Source organism: Saimiri boliviensis, chromosome 8 (genome assembly GCF_048565385.1).
Source record: "Saimiri boliviensis isolate mSaiBol1 chromosome 8, mSaiBol1.pri, whole genome shotgun sequence".
Taxonomy (NCBI): Eukaryota; Metazoa; Chordata; class Mammalia; order Primates; family Cebidae; genus Saimiri; species Saimiri boliviensis.
In genome coordinates, this window is record NC_133456.1 from 124,094,762 (window position 1) to 124,110,704 (window position 15,943).

At 35.8% G+C, this 15,943-nt stretch overlaps 1 protein-coding gene across 2 annotated transcripts in view; it reads right to left on the minus strand.

Moving 5' to 3' along the window:
* KIF5B (kinesin family member 5B) overlaps window positions 1-15,943 on the minus strand; it is a 47,883-nt gene that overhangs the window by 14,297 nt on the left and 17,643 nt on the right. For both annotated transcript variants that reach the window (XM_003938378.4, XM_010349053.3), the window contains exons 4-15: window positions 15,238-15,342; window positions 14,678-14,726; window positions 13,760-13,815; window positions 13,590-13,677; window positions 13,321-13,445; window positions 11,807-11,911; window positions 11,358-11,503; window positions 10,510-10,658; window positions 9,674-9,867; window positions 8,114-8,182; window positions 6,744-6,950; window positions 4,386-4,529 (exon numbers count right to left, since the gene is read on the minus strand). In XM_003938378.4, the coding sequence (XP_003938427.3) occupies window positions 4,386-4,529; window positions 6,744-6,950; window positions 8,114-8,182; window positions 9,674-9,867; window positions 10,510-10,658; window positions 11,358-11,503; window positions 11,807-11,911; window positions 13,321-13,445; window positions 13,590-13,677; window positions 13,760-13,815; window positions 14,678-14,726; window positions 15,238-15,342 (1,437 nt within the window). The remainder of the gene's footprint in view (window positions 1-4,385; window positions 4,530-6,743; window positions 6,951-8,113; window positions 8,183-9,673; window positions 9,868-10,509; window positions 10,659-11,357; window positions 11,504-11,806; window positions 11,912-13,320; window positions 13,446-13,589; window positions 13,678-13,759; window positions 13,816-14,677; window positions 14,727-15,237; window positions 15,343-15,943) is intronic.

Here is a 15,943-nt window from a genome sequence, read left to right on the forward strand (position 1 = left end):
GAATAGACCCACAAAATATAGTCAACTGATCTCTGACAAACGTACAAAGGCAATTTAATGGAGAAAGGATAACCTTTTCAACAAATGGTGCTGTAACAACTGGACATTCAGATGTAAAACAATGAATCCTGGTACAGACCTTACTCCTTTCAGAAAAATTAACTCCAAATGGATCACAGACCTAAATGTAAAGGCAAAACTAAAAAAAACTTTAACATAGGAGAAAATCTAGGTGACAATGGGTTTGGTGATAAGATTTTAAATATAATACCAAAACCATAATCCATTAAAGAAAAAATGGGTAAGTTGGACCGCATTAAAATGTTTAGTCTGTAAAAGATGATGTTGAGAGTAAAGAAGCAAGCCACAAACTGTGAAATAATGCAAAACACTATCTGATAAAATACTTACATCCAAAACATATGAAGAACTCTTAAAACTTAACAATAGGGTGGGGAGGCTAAAGCGGGTAGATCATGAGGTCAGGAGTTCAAGACCAGTCTGGCCAATAGGGTGAAACCCCATCTCTACTACAAATACAAAAATTAGCCAGGCATGGTGGTACGCACCTATAGTCCCAGCTACTCGGGAAGCTGAGGCAGAAGAATTATTTGAACCTGGGAGGCGGAGGTTGCAGTGAGCAACAAAGCCAGACTCCACCTCCACCAAAACAACCACCACCACCACCACCACCACCACCACCACCACCACCACCACCACCCACTCAGTAAGAAAAAATGCAACTGCAAATTAAAGCAACACTGAAATAACACCATACATTAGTAAAATCTCAAAAAACTGACAACAGCAAACACCGGCAAGGATGTGGAACAGTAGGTACTCTCATTCATGGCTGATAGGAATTTAAAATGTTTCCACCACTCTGGAAGACCATTTGGGAGTTCCTTACAAAGCTCACATAGTCATAACATAAAACCTAGCATCTCTAGATTATTTTTACTCAACTAAACTGAAAACTTATGTCCACAGGATTACTTACACATAAATTTTTTTTTTTTTTTTTGGAAACAAAATCTCACTCTGTCACCCCAGCAGGAGTGCAGTGATGCAATCTTGGCTCATTTCAACCTCCATTTCCTGGGCTCAAGCAATTCTCATGCCTCAGCCTCCCAATGGTTGGGACTAGTTTCTGTATTTTTAGTAAAGACAAGACGACTTCACCCATGTTGGCCAGGCTGGTCTCAAACTCCTGGCCTCAAGTGATCTGCCCGCCTCGGTCTCCCAAAGCAGTGGGATTACAGTGTGAGCCACTGCACCCAACATACACATGAATGTTTATAGTCGCTTTATTCATAATTGTCAAAAGCTCAAAGTAACCACATGGGTGAATGGATAAAAAAAACTGTGGTACATTCATATCATGGAATATAATTTTGTGAAAAAGAAACGATCAAGCCATGAAAAGACATGGAAGAACCTTAAATGCATATTGTTAAGAGAAAGAAGCAAGCCAAAAGGGCACATATATGTACCATATGATTCCAACAATATAACATTTTTGGAAACAGCATTAGTATAGAGATGTTTTAAAAATATCAGTGGTTGCCAGAGGTTCAACAAGTAGAGGTAAATAGCGAAAACACTGGGAATTTGTTAGGGTTGTGTGGAAACTATTCTAAATACTAGAACACTGGACCTATAATATTATGTACTCCTTAAAATCTATACAACTATAGAATACAATGATTACAATAATCATTGCAAACTATAACATAAAACTGTAAACTGTAACTTAAAAACAACAAAAGTAGAGCTATATTATAGATGATAAGAAGAATTGCTTGTTAAGGACAAAAATACTGAGAATCCTTGCTGTTTTCTTTTTTAATTAAAATAGCTATTTACAAGGATGACTTATTTTCAAAATTCTATATAGAATAGTGAAAAAAAGAATCTAGTAGTCAGGGAACCTAGATTTCATCCCTCTGCCACTATACATAAGCCATTTCCACTCTCTCTCTATACTTTTTGACTTAAATCATAATTATGTGAATATGAAATGTTAAGATTTTTCTAAAAAGCTGCAAATCTACAAAGCAAATATTGAACATCCTTCTAGTGTTTCGCAGTGTGAAATAAATGTACTTTTCTATCCTAGAGATTTCTCCACATCTCACAATACTCTACGTCTCATATTACTCCACCATAAACAGGATAGAGCAGAATGTCCAGACTGATGGTGAAGAGAAAGCAAGTCAAGTAGCCCAATATTTAAAAATAACACTTTTCCTCTGTTTCAGTGAGGTGAGTCCACTGAAGAAATAACATATGAAAATAAGAGTCATGAGAATCCTTGCCTCCATCAACAAACAGTAACTTTCATTTTTATTTTATCTTTTATTCTTTTTCTACTTTTTAAATATTTTCTTCATTTTTAAACTGAAGAATCAGTTAAGGCAAACAGCAACATTAAACAATGTAACAGACAGAAATATATACTCCATATTGAAAACTTTTATTTCAGTTCCAACTCTGGTTAATAAACTGGGCTTTTTAGTAGGCTCTCAATATAAACCCAAGTGTGCTCTCTTTGTTTCTGTATAGGCTTTAATCAAAAAGGATAAAGTCTAAACAGCTACTGTGATATGCAAATTTTTCATGTTATATATGTGACATGCATGATTTTTCAGTTTAAGAGTCTTAGTTTGGTTCTTTGGTCTTAGTTTTTAAATCTACCACCAAGCCACATGCCTAATGCTAACAACCAATATTAGTAGCAAAAAGATTAGGACAAAGAGGCATAAAGAAAGTGGCAAGATTTTGAAAACTGAAAATTCTGGAGTTCATTACATTATTCTACTATTTTATGTTTGAAATTTTCCCATTAAAATTAAAAAAAAAAAAAAAAAAGAAAAAAAGAAAGCAATGCTCATCTTTTACTTTTCTTTAAATATTTAAAGCAATTACAAGCCCATTCATTGTACATTTACTCCCTGAGCTAATCTTTTTTTTTTTTTTTTTTGAGACAGGGTCTCATTCTGTTGCTCAGGCTGCAGTGCTGTGCCACAAACATGGTTCATGGCATCCTTAACCTCCTGCCTCAGTCTCCTAAATAGCTGGGACTACAGGTACCTATCACCGTGCCTATATGCCCAGCTAATTTTTAAAATTCTTTGTAGAAAGGGGTCTCACCATGTTGCCCAAGTTGGTCTCGAACTCCTGGGCTCAAGTGGTCCTCCTGCCTTGGCCTCCCAAAGTGCTGGGATTACAGGCTTCGGCCACTATATCTGGTCCCTGAACTTTTTTTCTTTGGAGGCAGAGTCTTGCTCTTGTTGCCCAGGCTGCAGTGCAATGGCGGGATCTCGGCTCACTGCAACCTCCGCCTCCTGGGTTCAAGCAATTCTCCTGCCTCAGCCTCCCAAGTAGCTGGGACTACAGGCATGTGCCACAACCCCTGGCTAATTTTTTCTTTTAGTAGAGATGAGGTTTTACTGTTAGCCAGAATGGTCTTGATCTCCTGACTTCGTGGATCCATCCACTTTGGCCTACCAAAGTGCTGGGATTACAGGTGTGAGCCACTGTGCCCAGCCCGAACTCATCTTATTGTTGTTCCAATCATTTCACTTTGTTTTTATGAGACAGTGTCTTGCTCTGTCACCCAGGCTGGGGTGCAGTGGCATAATCTCAGCTCACTGCAACCTCCGCCTTCTGGGTTCAAGCAATTCTCCTGCCTCAGCTTCCTGAGTATCTGGGATTACAGATATGCACCACTAAGCCTGGCTGATTTTTGTATTTCTAGAAGAGATGGGGTTTCACCATGTTGGCCAGGCTGGTCTCAAACTCCTGACCTAGTGATCTACCCACCTCAGCCTCCCAATGTGCTACGATTACAGGCATGAGCCACCGTGCCCAGCCTCCAACCATTTCACTTATGAAAATTTATTAACACAATTTCTAAGTGCAAAATCTTTTTTTCTTTTTTCTTGAGACAGCGTCTTGCTCTGCAGCCCAAGCCGGAGTGCAGTGGTGTGATCACAGCTCATTGCAGCCACAACCTTCTGGGCTCAAGCAATCCTCTCACCTCAGTAGCTGGAACTACAGGCAACCACCACCATGCCAGGCTAATTTTTGTATTTTTCGCAGAGACAGGGCTTCTCCACGTTGCCCAGATTGGGGAAAATCTTAGAGTAAAGAATCAAACACGAGGTCCAATACATACCACCTACTGAATTGATAGATTTGGGTGCCCTTATTCTTTTGCTGACTCCTGATGTATTTAAAACACAGTTAATACCGTCTATTACGCATGACTGGTTGTAAGGATGGGATCATGAATACAAAAAGAACTTTATAAAAAATTAGTAGTAAACAAAAGTATTAGTATATACAGATAATTATCCTTAATATTTAGTTGTTATATTTACCTTTACGTCATTATTTCCCACAGCAATTCCTATTTCTGCAAGGTCTTTTAGTAAAGATGCCATCATCTCAGCTGCCCGTTTTTTCTGATGGTTGGTCATTTCCTTAAGTTTCTGAAGCTCAGCATCTATACTCGCTAAAGTTGCCTAAGAGAACCCAAACAAAAAGTATAATTAAATCTATTACATGAAAACTCAAATTTTCACACAGGTGTTTCAGGTTTTTCACCTAGCCCTTAAAAAACCATGCATTTTCTGCTTTCATTTTCTTGAACTGTCTACGAAGTTCTAGGCTCCTAGCTCAAACTTAAAAAAAGTAATTTAGACCTATGGTAAAAGTAGCCACATTGTTTTCCATTAAAAGCAGGCAAGTTTGTGTTATTTCACTAAATTCCTGAGATTAAATAATGCTGTCTAAAAATGGGAAGCTTCAAATTTAACTAGATTTGTTTATCATTTATTACTGTATCTTATTTTCAGAAACCAAGTCAGCAAATTAATGTTATAATGACAATTTTCTAAATGGTTAGTATGATTTCTTCATCTACTTTCTATATATTTACTCACTGGGAAGAATTCATGTGACAATACTATGATACAAGCAATTATCCAGGAGCTAGTGATGAAGTAGTATTATCTGAGTTTAATTACTATAATTATAAATTTCAAATCATAGCTGGCTTACCAGCTACAAAATCACCAAATTTTGAGAAGTCCAACCCAGTTTGGCCCACTTTAAAAGAACTCGTATCACAGATCAGATGGAAGGTGAGCATCCCCAACTGAAATGTTCCAAAATCTGGAACTTTCTGAATGCTTACATGATGCTCAAAGAAGATGCACACTGAAGCATTCTGGACATGCCAATTATAAAAGCTCTGCTAGTAAGTATAATGCAAGCATTCCATTATACTTACTAGTATACTTACAGATTGAATATCCCTAATGCTTGGGGCTTCTAGATTCAAAAATTTCAGATTAGGGAAACTCAACCTGTACTGTATTTTCAATGCCATTTATTGACTTTTCATCAATATCTTTCAGTAAAGATGCCATCATTCCAACTGCTTATCTCTTCTGGTGTTGGTCATTTCCTTAAGTTTCTGAGTATTAGCAGAGTGTGTATTCACCCAGGTTAATCTACAATATCATACCAGTTATCTTGCAAGTCTCATAATACAGCATGCTTCTACTATAATTGTTTAAATTACCAGACATTTTCTATAACAACTGAAGAGTTACACTGTCTAAGCATATAAAAGATACTAAACGCTAGGGATTTCTAACTCCTATTACCAATGTAATGCTGATAGATTTCAGCTCCACAAGTGAAACATAAACATACCTGTCTTAAAGACTAAAATCAGTGGCCAAGGACCACTTTTCTGAGTTGTAAGAAACTCCTGTTATTCTTTCAAACAGCAATTAGCTTTGTTAATAATGCAACTCAGTAAGATTCAGTTATAATGGTGTCTTGGATCTATACAATACTGAATGTTAACTTCAAGCTAACTGTAACTTTGTAGATTAAAAAGAGAAAAGGAATCAGGGGCAGGAACTCTTAAAAAGAGTTATTTTGTACCTTCGACTGCTTTCTCATAGACAAGTCAATGTGGACAGGAAAGTAAGTGGTGAGCAAGGGTCCTGAGTTCAACTATAGGTGCTGATTTCTAAATAAGAAGCTAGCATTAACCACAACAAAACCACAAGATAGCTCATCCAAGATGATGTTGAAACAATCATAGCTATGTATTATTTCTGGTATCACTGTTGGAGGGTGGCTATCCCTGTCCTACCGCAATTTTCAGCAACTAAAAATCTCCATCTATTAGAGAACCACAACTACACTGTGACAGGAAGGCACTGTTCCAGGTGGTAGAAATATAACAATAAATAAAACATAAATTATATTAAGTTACATATCCTTACAACTATTCTAAATAATTCACAGAGTGGATTAAACAGCATTTTAATTTGTATTGCATATTTCTTTATTGTTTGAACAATCATCTAATAGCTTTATTGAGCAACTAGGAACTTTAAATTCTTTCCTTTAACATTAATAATAACATTAGATTCTACAGGCTGTATACTAAATTAAAAAAATAAAGTAACATTAGGAGTAACCAACATCCTTTTAAAAAGCATTTAAATTAGGTATTAATAGATCTGAACTAAGATAACTGTCTTCCTCCATCTCTAAGGCTTCATATACGGAAAAAAATGAAGTTGAAACCAGAGTCCTTGAAAATTGATGTTACTGATATTTGACTTTTATAGAAATAAATTACTTAAGTAGTTTTTAGGTTAGGAATACCTGTACTAAAGAATTTAAAAAAACAAAACAAAACTATATCTTACTGATTTCTGATTCAGTTCGTCACTAAGCAATTCATATTCCTTAGTTTTGTCTTCAACTTCCTGAGACTTCTGATCATAATTGACAGCAAGTTCTTCTAGGGCCTGTAAAACTTCTTTCACTTCTTCTTTAGAGGCATCATTTTCTGCTTGAAGGCGATTCAGCTCAGCTTGCATATTGTCTTGATCCCTTCTGGTAGATGCCAAAAGCTACAGGAAAGAAAATCATTTATTTTCCCCAACATATACAGGTTTTAAAAAACACCCATGAAGCTTCACCATTTGCCAAGAACAAATGGAGTGAAATATGAATGCTACTCAGTGTGGCAACATTTACTCACTAAACAAATTTACTAAATGTCAACTATCTGCATGTGCAGGTCCTGTGCTGGTTGCAGCAAGGCAGAGAGAAAATCAAAGACTGTGTTTAAGGAACACAGTAGAAGAGAAGATAGGTACATGAATAAGTGCAATATAAGATAGAAGGTAAGAACCATAAAAGAGGGACAGGACAGATAAAGTGCTTAGTAATACAGGAAAGGGTATTATTAATGGAGAAGTTGGCTAGGATGGGTCGACTGTAGTCACATGCAAGTTAATGTAATAAAAGAAAATGGCATTCTACAAGGGTTGCTTAAAAATTTAGATTTGCTTTGAGCAACACGTGATGACATCTGTGCTGTGCCTCAGAAAAACCTGGTTATCAGCACATAAAATCTGAACTGCAGGGAAGCCAAAAGACTGGTTAAGAGAATACCACAATCATCCAGATTAGTAGCTCTCCAGTAGGGATATCTGGAAATCTGTGGAAGTGTTAATAATTGGGTAGAATGCAAATGGCATTTAGGAGTAGGGACCAGGAATATTTAATGTCCTATAATGCAAAGGACAGAATAACATAAATTATCCAATGTAAAATGTCAACAGTGCCCCTTTGAGGAATAATGCTACAGGTGAAATATGTACGAAGATGATCTAACCAGGATTAGGTTCACTGATGAAGAGTATCTCTTGCTTACTGAAGCAGTCTTTGTCTTCACCCTGCCCATACCCCACCGCCAAAAAAAAAGTTAAAGGACTACTTTTCAATTATCCCCCTGCTGTGCTGGGTGAGAATAAAATGAGAGTCCAAACTAGGTGACAAGAAGAAAAATGTCAAGAACCAAGATGAAAAAAAAAATAGCAGAAATAAACAACAGATTGTATGTGGGTAGATAGGATGAATGAGTAAAATGCATTTTATCCATGTGACATACTTATTCCATAAAGAGAGTCATACCCAGAATTACACAACTATTAAAAACAAAGTCAATGGGATTCAGAAACCAAAACTATAAAGCTTTTCTGGAAGGAATACAAGTTATTCAACTCACCTCTTCCTGATCCAACATCTGTGTCTTCAGTTTCTCTACTAGTTGACTTTGCTGGTTAATTTCTTCATCCTAGAATTTTGAAGTATCCAGTTAACCAAGTAGCTAACAACCTGATTCTAGCTATTTCCCAATACAGGTTATAAAATTAGTACTCCCCTAGAAATATTTCAAAACCATTTCTCCAAATTCAACATTGTTTATTTTAATCTCTTTTAGGCAAATGGCAAAACAAAAGGAACTTCTTTCAATTATCAATACTTAATAATGGTCAAGTACTGCAAACCTGCCATCCCTGCTTAAAATACATTAAAAAAAAATTTAAATATTTTCTTCTAATCTCTTTACTGCTCTTGCTTTTGCCTTTATTCTGTTAAGTTCTTAATTTGCTATTATTCATACTACTGATATGACTTCTATATGCAAAGCAGGAAGATATTTCCACTCTTTTGATTCCCTCAATCTCTTACATCATTTTTTATTGGAGTCTTCAGAGCCCTGATTCTACAGGTTGGTATCATTAAGATTCCCAATGACCGAATGCCAAATTTTTGTTAGAACGGGGGTCCCAAGCCCCCAGGCCACAGAGTGGTACTCAAGGCCTGTTAGGAACCAGGAGGTACAACAGGTAAGCAGCAGGCATTACCACTTGAGCTCCGCCCTCTGTTAGATCAGCGGCATTAGATTCTCTTGAGAGTGCAAACTCGTGCATGCAAGAGATCTAGGTTACAGGATCCTTATGAGAATCTAATGCCTGACAATCCAAGGTGGAAGTTCCATCCCAAAACCATCTCCCCCATCCTGGTCCAGGGAAAAATTATCTTCCCTGAAACCAATCTCTGGTGCCAAAAAGGTTGGGAACTGCTGCCTTATAAAGTTATTTTAGCTTCAAAAGAGGGGAGAAAAAAGATATACCCTCATATAGTTTCCACACAGAAACTGAAATTATGACATTTTTCTTTTTGAGACAGAGTCTAGGTCTATCGCCAGGCTGAAGAGCAGTGGCGTGATCTTGGCTCACTGCAACCTCTGCCTCCCAGGTTCAAGTGATTCCCGCGTCAGCCTCCCAAGTAGCTGAGAGATTTTTTATTTTGTTAACACATTATTTTTTACAAATTAACAGAAATCAAGGAAGATATATAAGATCCTAAGTGCCCATAATACTGAAATTAGAAAAATTAGAAAATAAGAACACCCATGTCAATAGTACCTAATATAGCCAGGCGCGGTGGCTCAAGCCTGTAATCCCAGCACTTTGGGAGGCCGAGGCGGGTGGATCACGAGGTCAAGAGATTGAGACCATCCTGGTCAACATGGTGAAACCCCGTCTCTACTAAAAGTGCAAAAAATTAGCTGGGCATGGTGGCACGTGCCTGTAATCCCAGCTACTCAGGAGGCTGAGGCAGGAGAATTGCCTGAGCCCAGGAGGCGGAGGTTGCGGTGAGCCGAGATCGTGCCATTGCACTCCAGCCTGGGTAACAAGGGCGAAACTCCGTCTCAAAAAAAAAAAAAAAAAAAAAAATAGTACCTAATATAAAACAGACCTAAACAAACAGTATCTACCTTGTCATCAAGCTGTTTGTATAATTTGGCAATTTCTTCTTCACACTTTCTTCTTTCAGCATCAGTAAAATTTCCTGTAACTCCAATTGTGGTTGTTGGTTTATCATTGGTAATAGCAATATCTTTATCCACTGTGAAAGCTTCCAAGTTGGCTTTCTCTTTGTCAAACTGTTCATCAATAGGCACAGTCTCCCCTAAAATCAGACGATAAAATGGGTAATAAAAAGCGACATGTCTAAAACTGATTTCAATTTTATTCAATTTCATTCCTAAAAATGAGACAAAGTCTCACTCTGTCCCCCAGGCTGGATTACAGTGGCACAATGTAGGTTCACTGCAACCTCCACCTCCAGTGTTCAAACAATTCTCCTGCTTCAGCCTCCTGAATATCTGGGACTACAGGCGTCCTACACCACACCAGGTTAATTTTTGTGCTTTTAGTAGAGACAGGGTTTCACCAGGTTAGCCAGACTGGTCTCTAACTCCTGACCTCAAATAATCTGCCAATCTTGGCCTCCCAAAGTGCTGGGATTATAGGTGTGAACCACTGTACTCAGCCTCATTCTTGTAAACTTTTTCTTCTCTGACCATGTATTTTCAAATAATTTGTCTTCAAGTTTAAATTCTTTCTTCTGCTTAATTAATTCTACTAGTGATGCTCTCTACTGCATTTTGCTCATTTTATTTTTCAACTCCAGGATTTGTTTGACTTTTTAAAAATTATTTCAATGTCTGTTAAATTTCTTGATCTAATCACTTACTGATTTTACTCAACTGTTTCTATGCTCTAAATCTGTATTTAACAAATTTAAGATGACAAATTCTTAAGTTATTACCATTACGCCATCTGTTGAGTTCATTTTCAAGCCACTGAATAGTGTTCCGCAGGGTCTTATTTTTTTCTTTTTCTTTTTCATACTTCTTTTTCCACTGTTCGGCAGTTAACTCTACATTGACACAGACTGTGTTCTTAATTGTTTTGGCCCTAAGAGATGTAATTGAAAAAAAAAAAAAAAAAAAAAGGATGAGACTGAAATTATTTTTAATTTTAACTATATGGAATATATGTATATACGACTAAGGAATTTATTTTTGTCCAGTAATCTCTTAAACTAAATATTAAGAGCTGCAACATAATGAGCTTATTCAAAACCCAAATTTGAGTCTGCTCCAAAATCTGTGAATAGCTAAAAATAAAAATTAAAAAAAAATCAACCCACTAAAAATAAAAGACAAAGGCCTATATTTTTCCAATTTGTTTGCAAGGCCGAATTAAAAAATTACTGTCGGAAGTCAAAAACTGAATCATTATTATTGATTTTTCCTAATCATCTCATATAGATTATATTAACCTGTCATGTATGTCTACAGGCTTAACAGAGGATTATGTTTGCCAGGCTTCGACATCATTATTTGATTCAAATGCTTATTTTCTTTAATGCCAAATTACAGCTTGTCACTTAAATGTGACTAAAATTTCATTTGACTTTAAAGTGTACTCAAACTTAAACCAAGCAGTCTAAAAAACAGACCTACGCTGTACTATCTGCCATCAATTCAAAATGAGTTTGTCTAGCACAAAACAGTATGTATAGGTTGGAATAATAGCTATCTGACATTTTCCTACATTTTGTAAACAAAATGTCTATCTACATTTAGGCTTTGTACTTTCTTAACAACAAACCTTTGGCCAAATAAGAGTGTAGATTTTGTTTCAGACTCATTGTATGATGATGGAGAGCAGCATATTACAATAGTGGTTCTACAGTTGCCACCTAATGAATCTTGAAGGATTCTTGTCATTTTACTATCTCGATACGGAACATACGTCTGCTTACAAAAACAAAGAAAGAAAACATAGATCAGTGGGTTTCTGTATAATAAGATGTTATATAAATATGCTACTTTAAAAATTACAAGGTTATTTCGGTTAACTGTTTGATATTAAGATGTAAACTAGGATATATATACAATATTGTAAAATAAATTCCCAAAAGACAACTAACTTACACATACTGATTCAAACACAGTGAATCAACCTCTCTCACACATACACACTCATGCACACATAAACACCTATATTTAAATAATACTACATAGGGTAACAGGGAGATAGAAGACATGTATACTCACACTACCCTCAGCCAAAGCAGAAATGACATTTCCAAGAGCAGAAAGTGACTTGTTGATGTTTTTAGCTTCATCTAGCACAGCACCTTCAGCTCCAGTTTTACTAACCTATGCATAAGATTTCAAAAGAATGAAACAAAATTACAAGTTTATGATAATTTTCTTTAAATTTTCTAAAAGGTTCATAGGTCATCAATATCCAGTAAAAAAGAAAAAAAAAGAATATGAAAAGCTTCATGATCTTATTTGCCAAGCATTTACTCTTAGGTATCACCAGTTCTTGAGTACTACTTTTAAGAGTTTGATTAAGAGTGACACCAAATTTTATCTGTAGTTTGTAGGTACTGTTGAAAATAACCAATTTGAGAATAAATTCGTAGTTCATTAATTTGTTAGTGCCCTTTGCTACATTAGAATAGAGGAACCTTCTTCTTTTTTTTTTTTGAGATGAAGTCTCACACTGTTGCCCAGACTGGAGTGCAATGGCGCAATCTCGGCTCACTGCAACCTCTGCCTCCCAGGTTCAAGCAATTCTCCTGCCTCAGCCTCCCAAGCAGCTGGGATTACAGGTGTCCAACAGCAAGCCCAGCTAATTTTTTTATCTTTAGTAGATATGGGGTTTCATCATGTTGGCCAGGCTGGTCTTGAACTCCTGACCTTGTGTTCCGCCCACCTTGGCCTCCCAAAGTGCTGGAATTACAGGCATGAGCCACCACACCCAGCCCAGAGGAATTTTCTAACATTGGCTAATGCATAATGTTGATGTTTTAACTGTTAGAAAACAGAGACTGAGTTTAAACACATTATATAAGCAAAGCTGCTTCTTTAAAAAAAAAAATGAAATATTTAAGTATCTATGTTAAAGGTAGGTTAGAACAGTAAGTTAGCAACGTTGGCTGAAGAAGCTATGAGAATTCTCAAGATTAGATAATCTTTGAAAGATGTGTATAATACCTCAGAGTAGAATGGAATAGATATACCATTAAGCACAAGAAACAAAATCGGCACAACAGCAGAAATGGTCACAGAGGTCCCTATTGTAATATTCAAACTTATTTTGATATAGACTAGAATCAGACTGTATAGAACTCTAATAATGAAACAATCATCCAAAGGAAGAAAATGAGTCCAACCAAACCAGAAAAGACTAATGGATAGTAACCAGATTTAATAGGGACCCCACTGCCAGTATGAATAAAGTATGTATCAAAAATTAGAAAAGGGACACCTAATAACGTCTATAACAACATATGCCAAACAAGTTCACAATACGAATACATCTTAAGTCACAGGGAGCACCTGTGGGTTGAACTATACTACGATCAAACAGTAACTTGGAACTGATTATTCAGTTGATATCATCATGAAGCAATGGCATCAGCAGTTATAAATCTCAGGTTACCAATTCCAATTTGGTTAAGTTTTCAAGATGCAACAAGGAATCCTGCATAACTCCCAATTCAAACTAAAGTTTATGAAAATGCTTAAATATTTATCAAAATACACGAAGACTTTACCTTTTCACTACCAGCTAAATCAACCAGATAAAGTTTTCCACTCAGCTTTTGTTCCGTTTGTGTGTTCTCTTGTTTTACATTAATAAGAAATATACTGTGACTCCTAGAGCTATGTTCATTCATATCTGCAATGAAATTACACAAACAAATATAAATAAACATGATTTCCCCTTGTTAACAATTTCCTTAAAGCAATCTCACAATTAATCACCTGGATAAGGATATTTTAAGCCAGTTTTAAACTCTAACTGGTGTTATTTTCTACTTACTTGTAACTGCTACATGTCTGTTGGATTTTCCTTCATCTATGGTATCCATAACTTCATCTGGACTACATACAAAACGTTCTGTGCACCCCTGTGAAATAATTTTTTAAAATATGTTCATACCCTTTAAAAATATGTTACAGGGACTTTCTAGACAACTGTACCATAAATACCTTTACATAGGGAACTCGGTTTTTGTCTTCATGAACTGAAAGGTTGGTCTTTGAAACTGAAAAAGAGAAATAAATGTCAGCAACATTCTCCTAAAACTCTAATATTAGATATGAAATAATTCAATCGATAGGCTTCCCTGAGTAGCCTAACAGCAATAGCTGAACTCTTAAAAAAATAGTTAAAACATTGCTCTAAAGCAGACCTTATAGACATAGAAGGAGATCTAAATAGAAACCAGTGCAACAATATAGAATTTCAGGGCCACTCCAACCCACACCACCCACATTTTATAAACAAGAACATTAAGTGTGAGTGGTTCAATGATTTGCCTAAGGACAATGTATTTAGTTGATAGCTGATGGAAGACTAGAACTCAGGGCTTAGGTTCTGTAACTCCCAGTCCAATGCTCTAATTACTACCATAGGCTGGGTGCAGTGGCTCATGCCTATAATCCCAGCACTTTGGGAGGCTAAGGCAGGCGGATCACAAGGTCAGGAGTTCAAGACCAGCCTGGCTGACACAGTGAAACCCTGTCTGTACTAAAAATACAAAAATCAGCCAGGCATGGTGGTGTGTGCCTGTAGTCCCAGATACTCAGGAGTCTGAGGTAGGAGTACTGCTTGAACTCGGGAGGTTGAGGTTGTGGTGAGCCGAGATTACGCCACTGCACTCTAGCCTGGGCAACAGAGCAAGACTCTATCTCAAAAAAAAAAAAAAAAAAAAAAGTACCCATAAACAAGTTATTCTATTTAAAGGTATTCAACTAAAACTTTAAAAGAAAAAAATTTTAAATGTCTTTTTCCAGTAACTTAAGACAATTTCATATAGGTTACAAAGAAATGGTCTCACATCTACTATTAAAAAGGGATTAACAGATGTTATTTAAAACTGATCAACTAGCAAGAATTTAACTTACCATCTAATAGGTCCCTTATCTTATCCAAATATATTTCAAAATATGAAACCTAAAGGGCAAACAAATTTTAAAAAAGATCAATTAACTAAAATTATATAATAACTTATTCACTTACTAATATTGAGGTCTGAGTACTAGACACTGTTTAGACTAGGACAGTTATCAACATACCAGCCATAGCTCACATTCTAATGGGAAGACATAAATTAGCTAAATTAGCTTATTTATGCAGTCTTCCAACTGGACATAAATTACAAATCTTCATCTAAAATGAATCTGAATAGTTTTGAGTAGTAGAAACCTTTGAGTTCTACAGTAAAGCAAACCCCTTTACTTTATGGAGGAGGCTAAACAAAGACTTAATTATTTAAGTTAATTAACATTCTTGTTCATCTAATGGCAGATGAACAAGAATCCAAGTTTACTAACCTGAATGATCTTTCAACTATGCCTTTCCATAAAAATAATTTTTAAAATTACTTTAAACTAGAATTTACTATTTTTTTTAGAACATTATTCTTGCTGTAAAGTAAAATACAATCGTTCCCCAAGAAAATTACCTTAATATGAAATTCCAAATTTTCATCCATGGAGTAAATATAATTAAAAATATCTTGCACTATTCTTGGAATAATTCCCATGCCTTCTGGATCATGAAGTTTACCCTAAACAAAAAACAAAACTAGACTTCTTAAACAAATTATAAAATATGAAGTAAAAACAAAGAGTTTCAATCTACAACTTATAGTCAAGAAAGGACAGAAACTATAATTGTTCATTTTTGTAGATATGGTTCTGTAAATACCTAAAAATCCAATTCAACTATTACATATAGTACTGTACATCAACCACGTAGGTTACCAACATATCTTAACCCTTTAATTAATTAGATTTAGATTATCCATGCTTGTAAAATGTTCATTGTAAAATGAACATAATCAAAAAGATTTTAATTTATTTCCATAAAATTCTGCATTATTCCTTCTACTTCAAGGTAAATTCACGCAAATAATAAGATGTCATTCTCTATAAGTTTATGAAAATCAGTAATATGAATCACACTAAAATAAGCAGTGATTTACTTAATGTACTACACTCAGATAAATGATAAAAACGGATGCTCTTTAGCAGTGGCAGAAGATCACAGGCTGTTTTCTAGAAGTAAAGCTATAGTAGGTCCGTATCTATTATTAACAGCAGCACTGATAATTATGGCAACATTCTTATCAAAGAGTGACAGGTATTTGAGGAAGGAGGGGCCAAGGA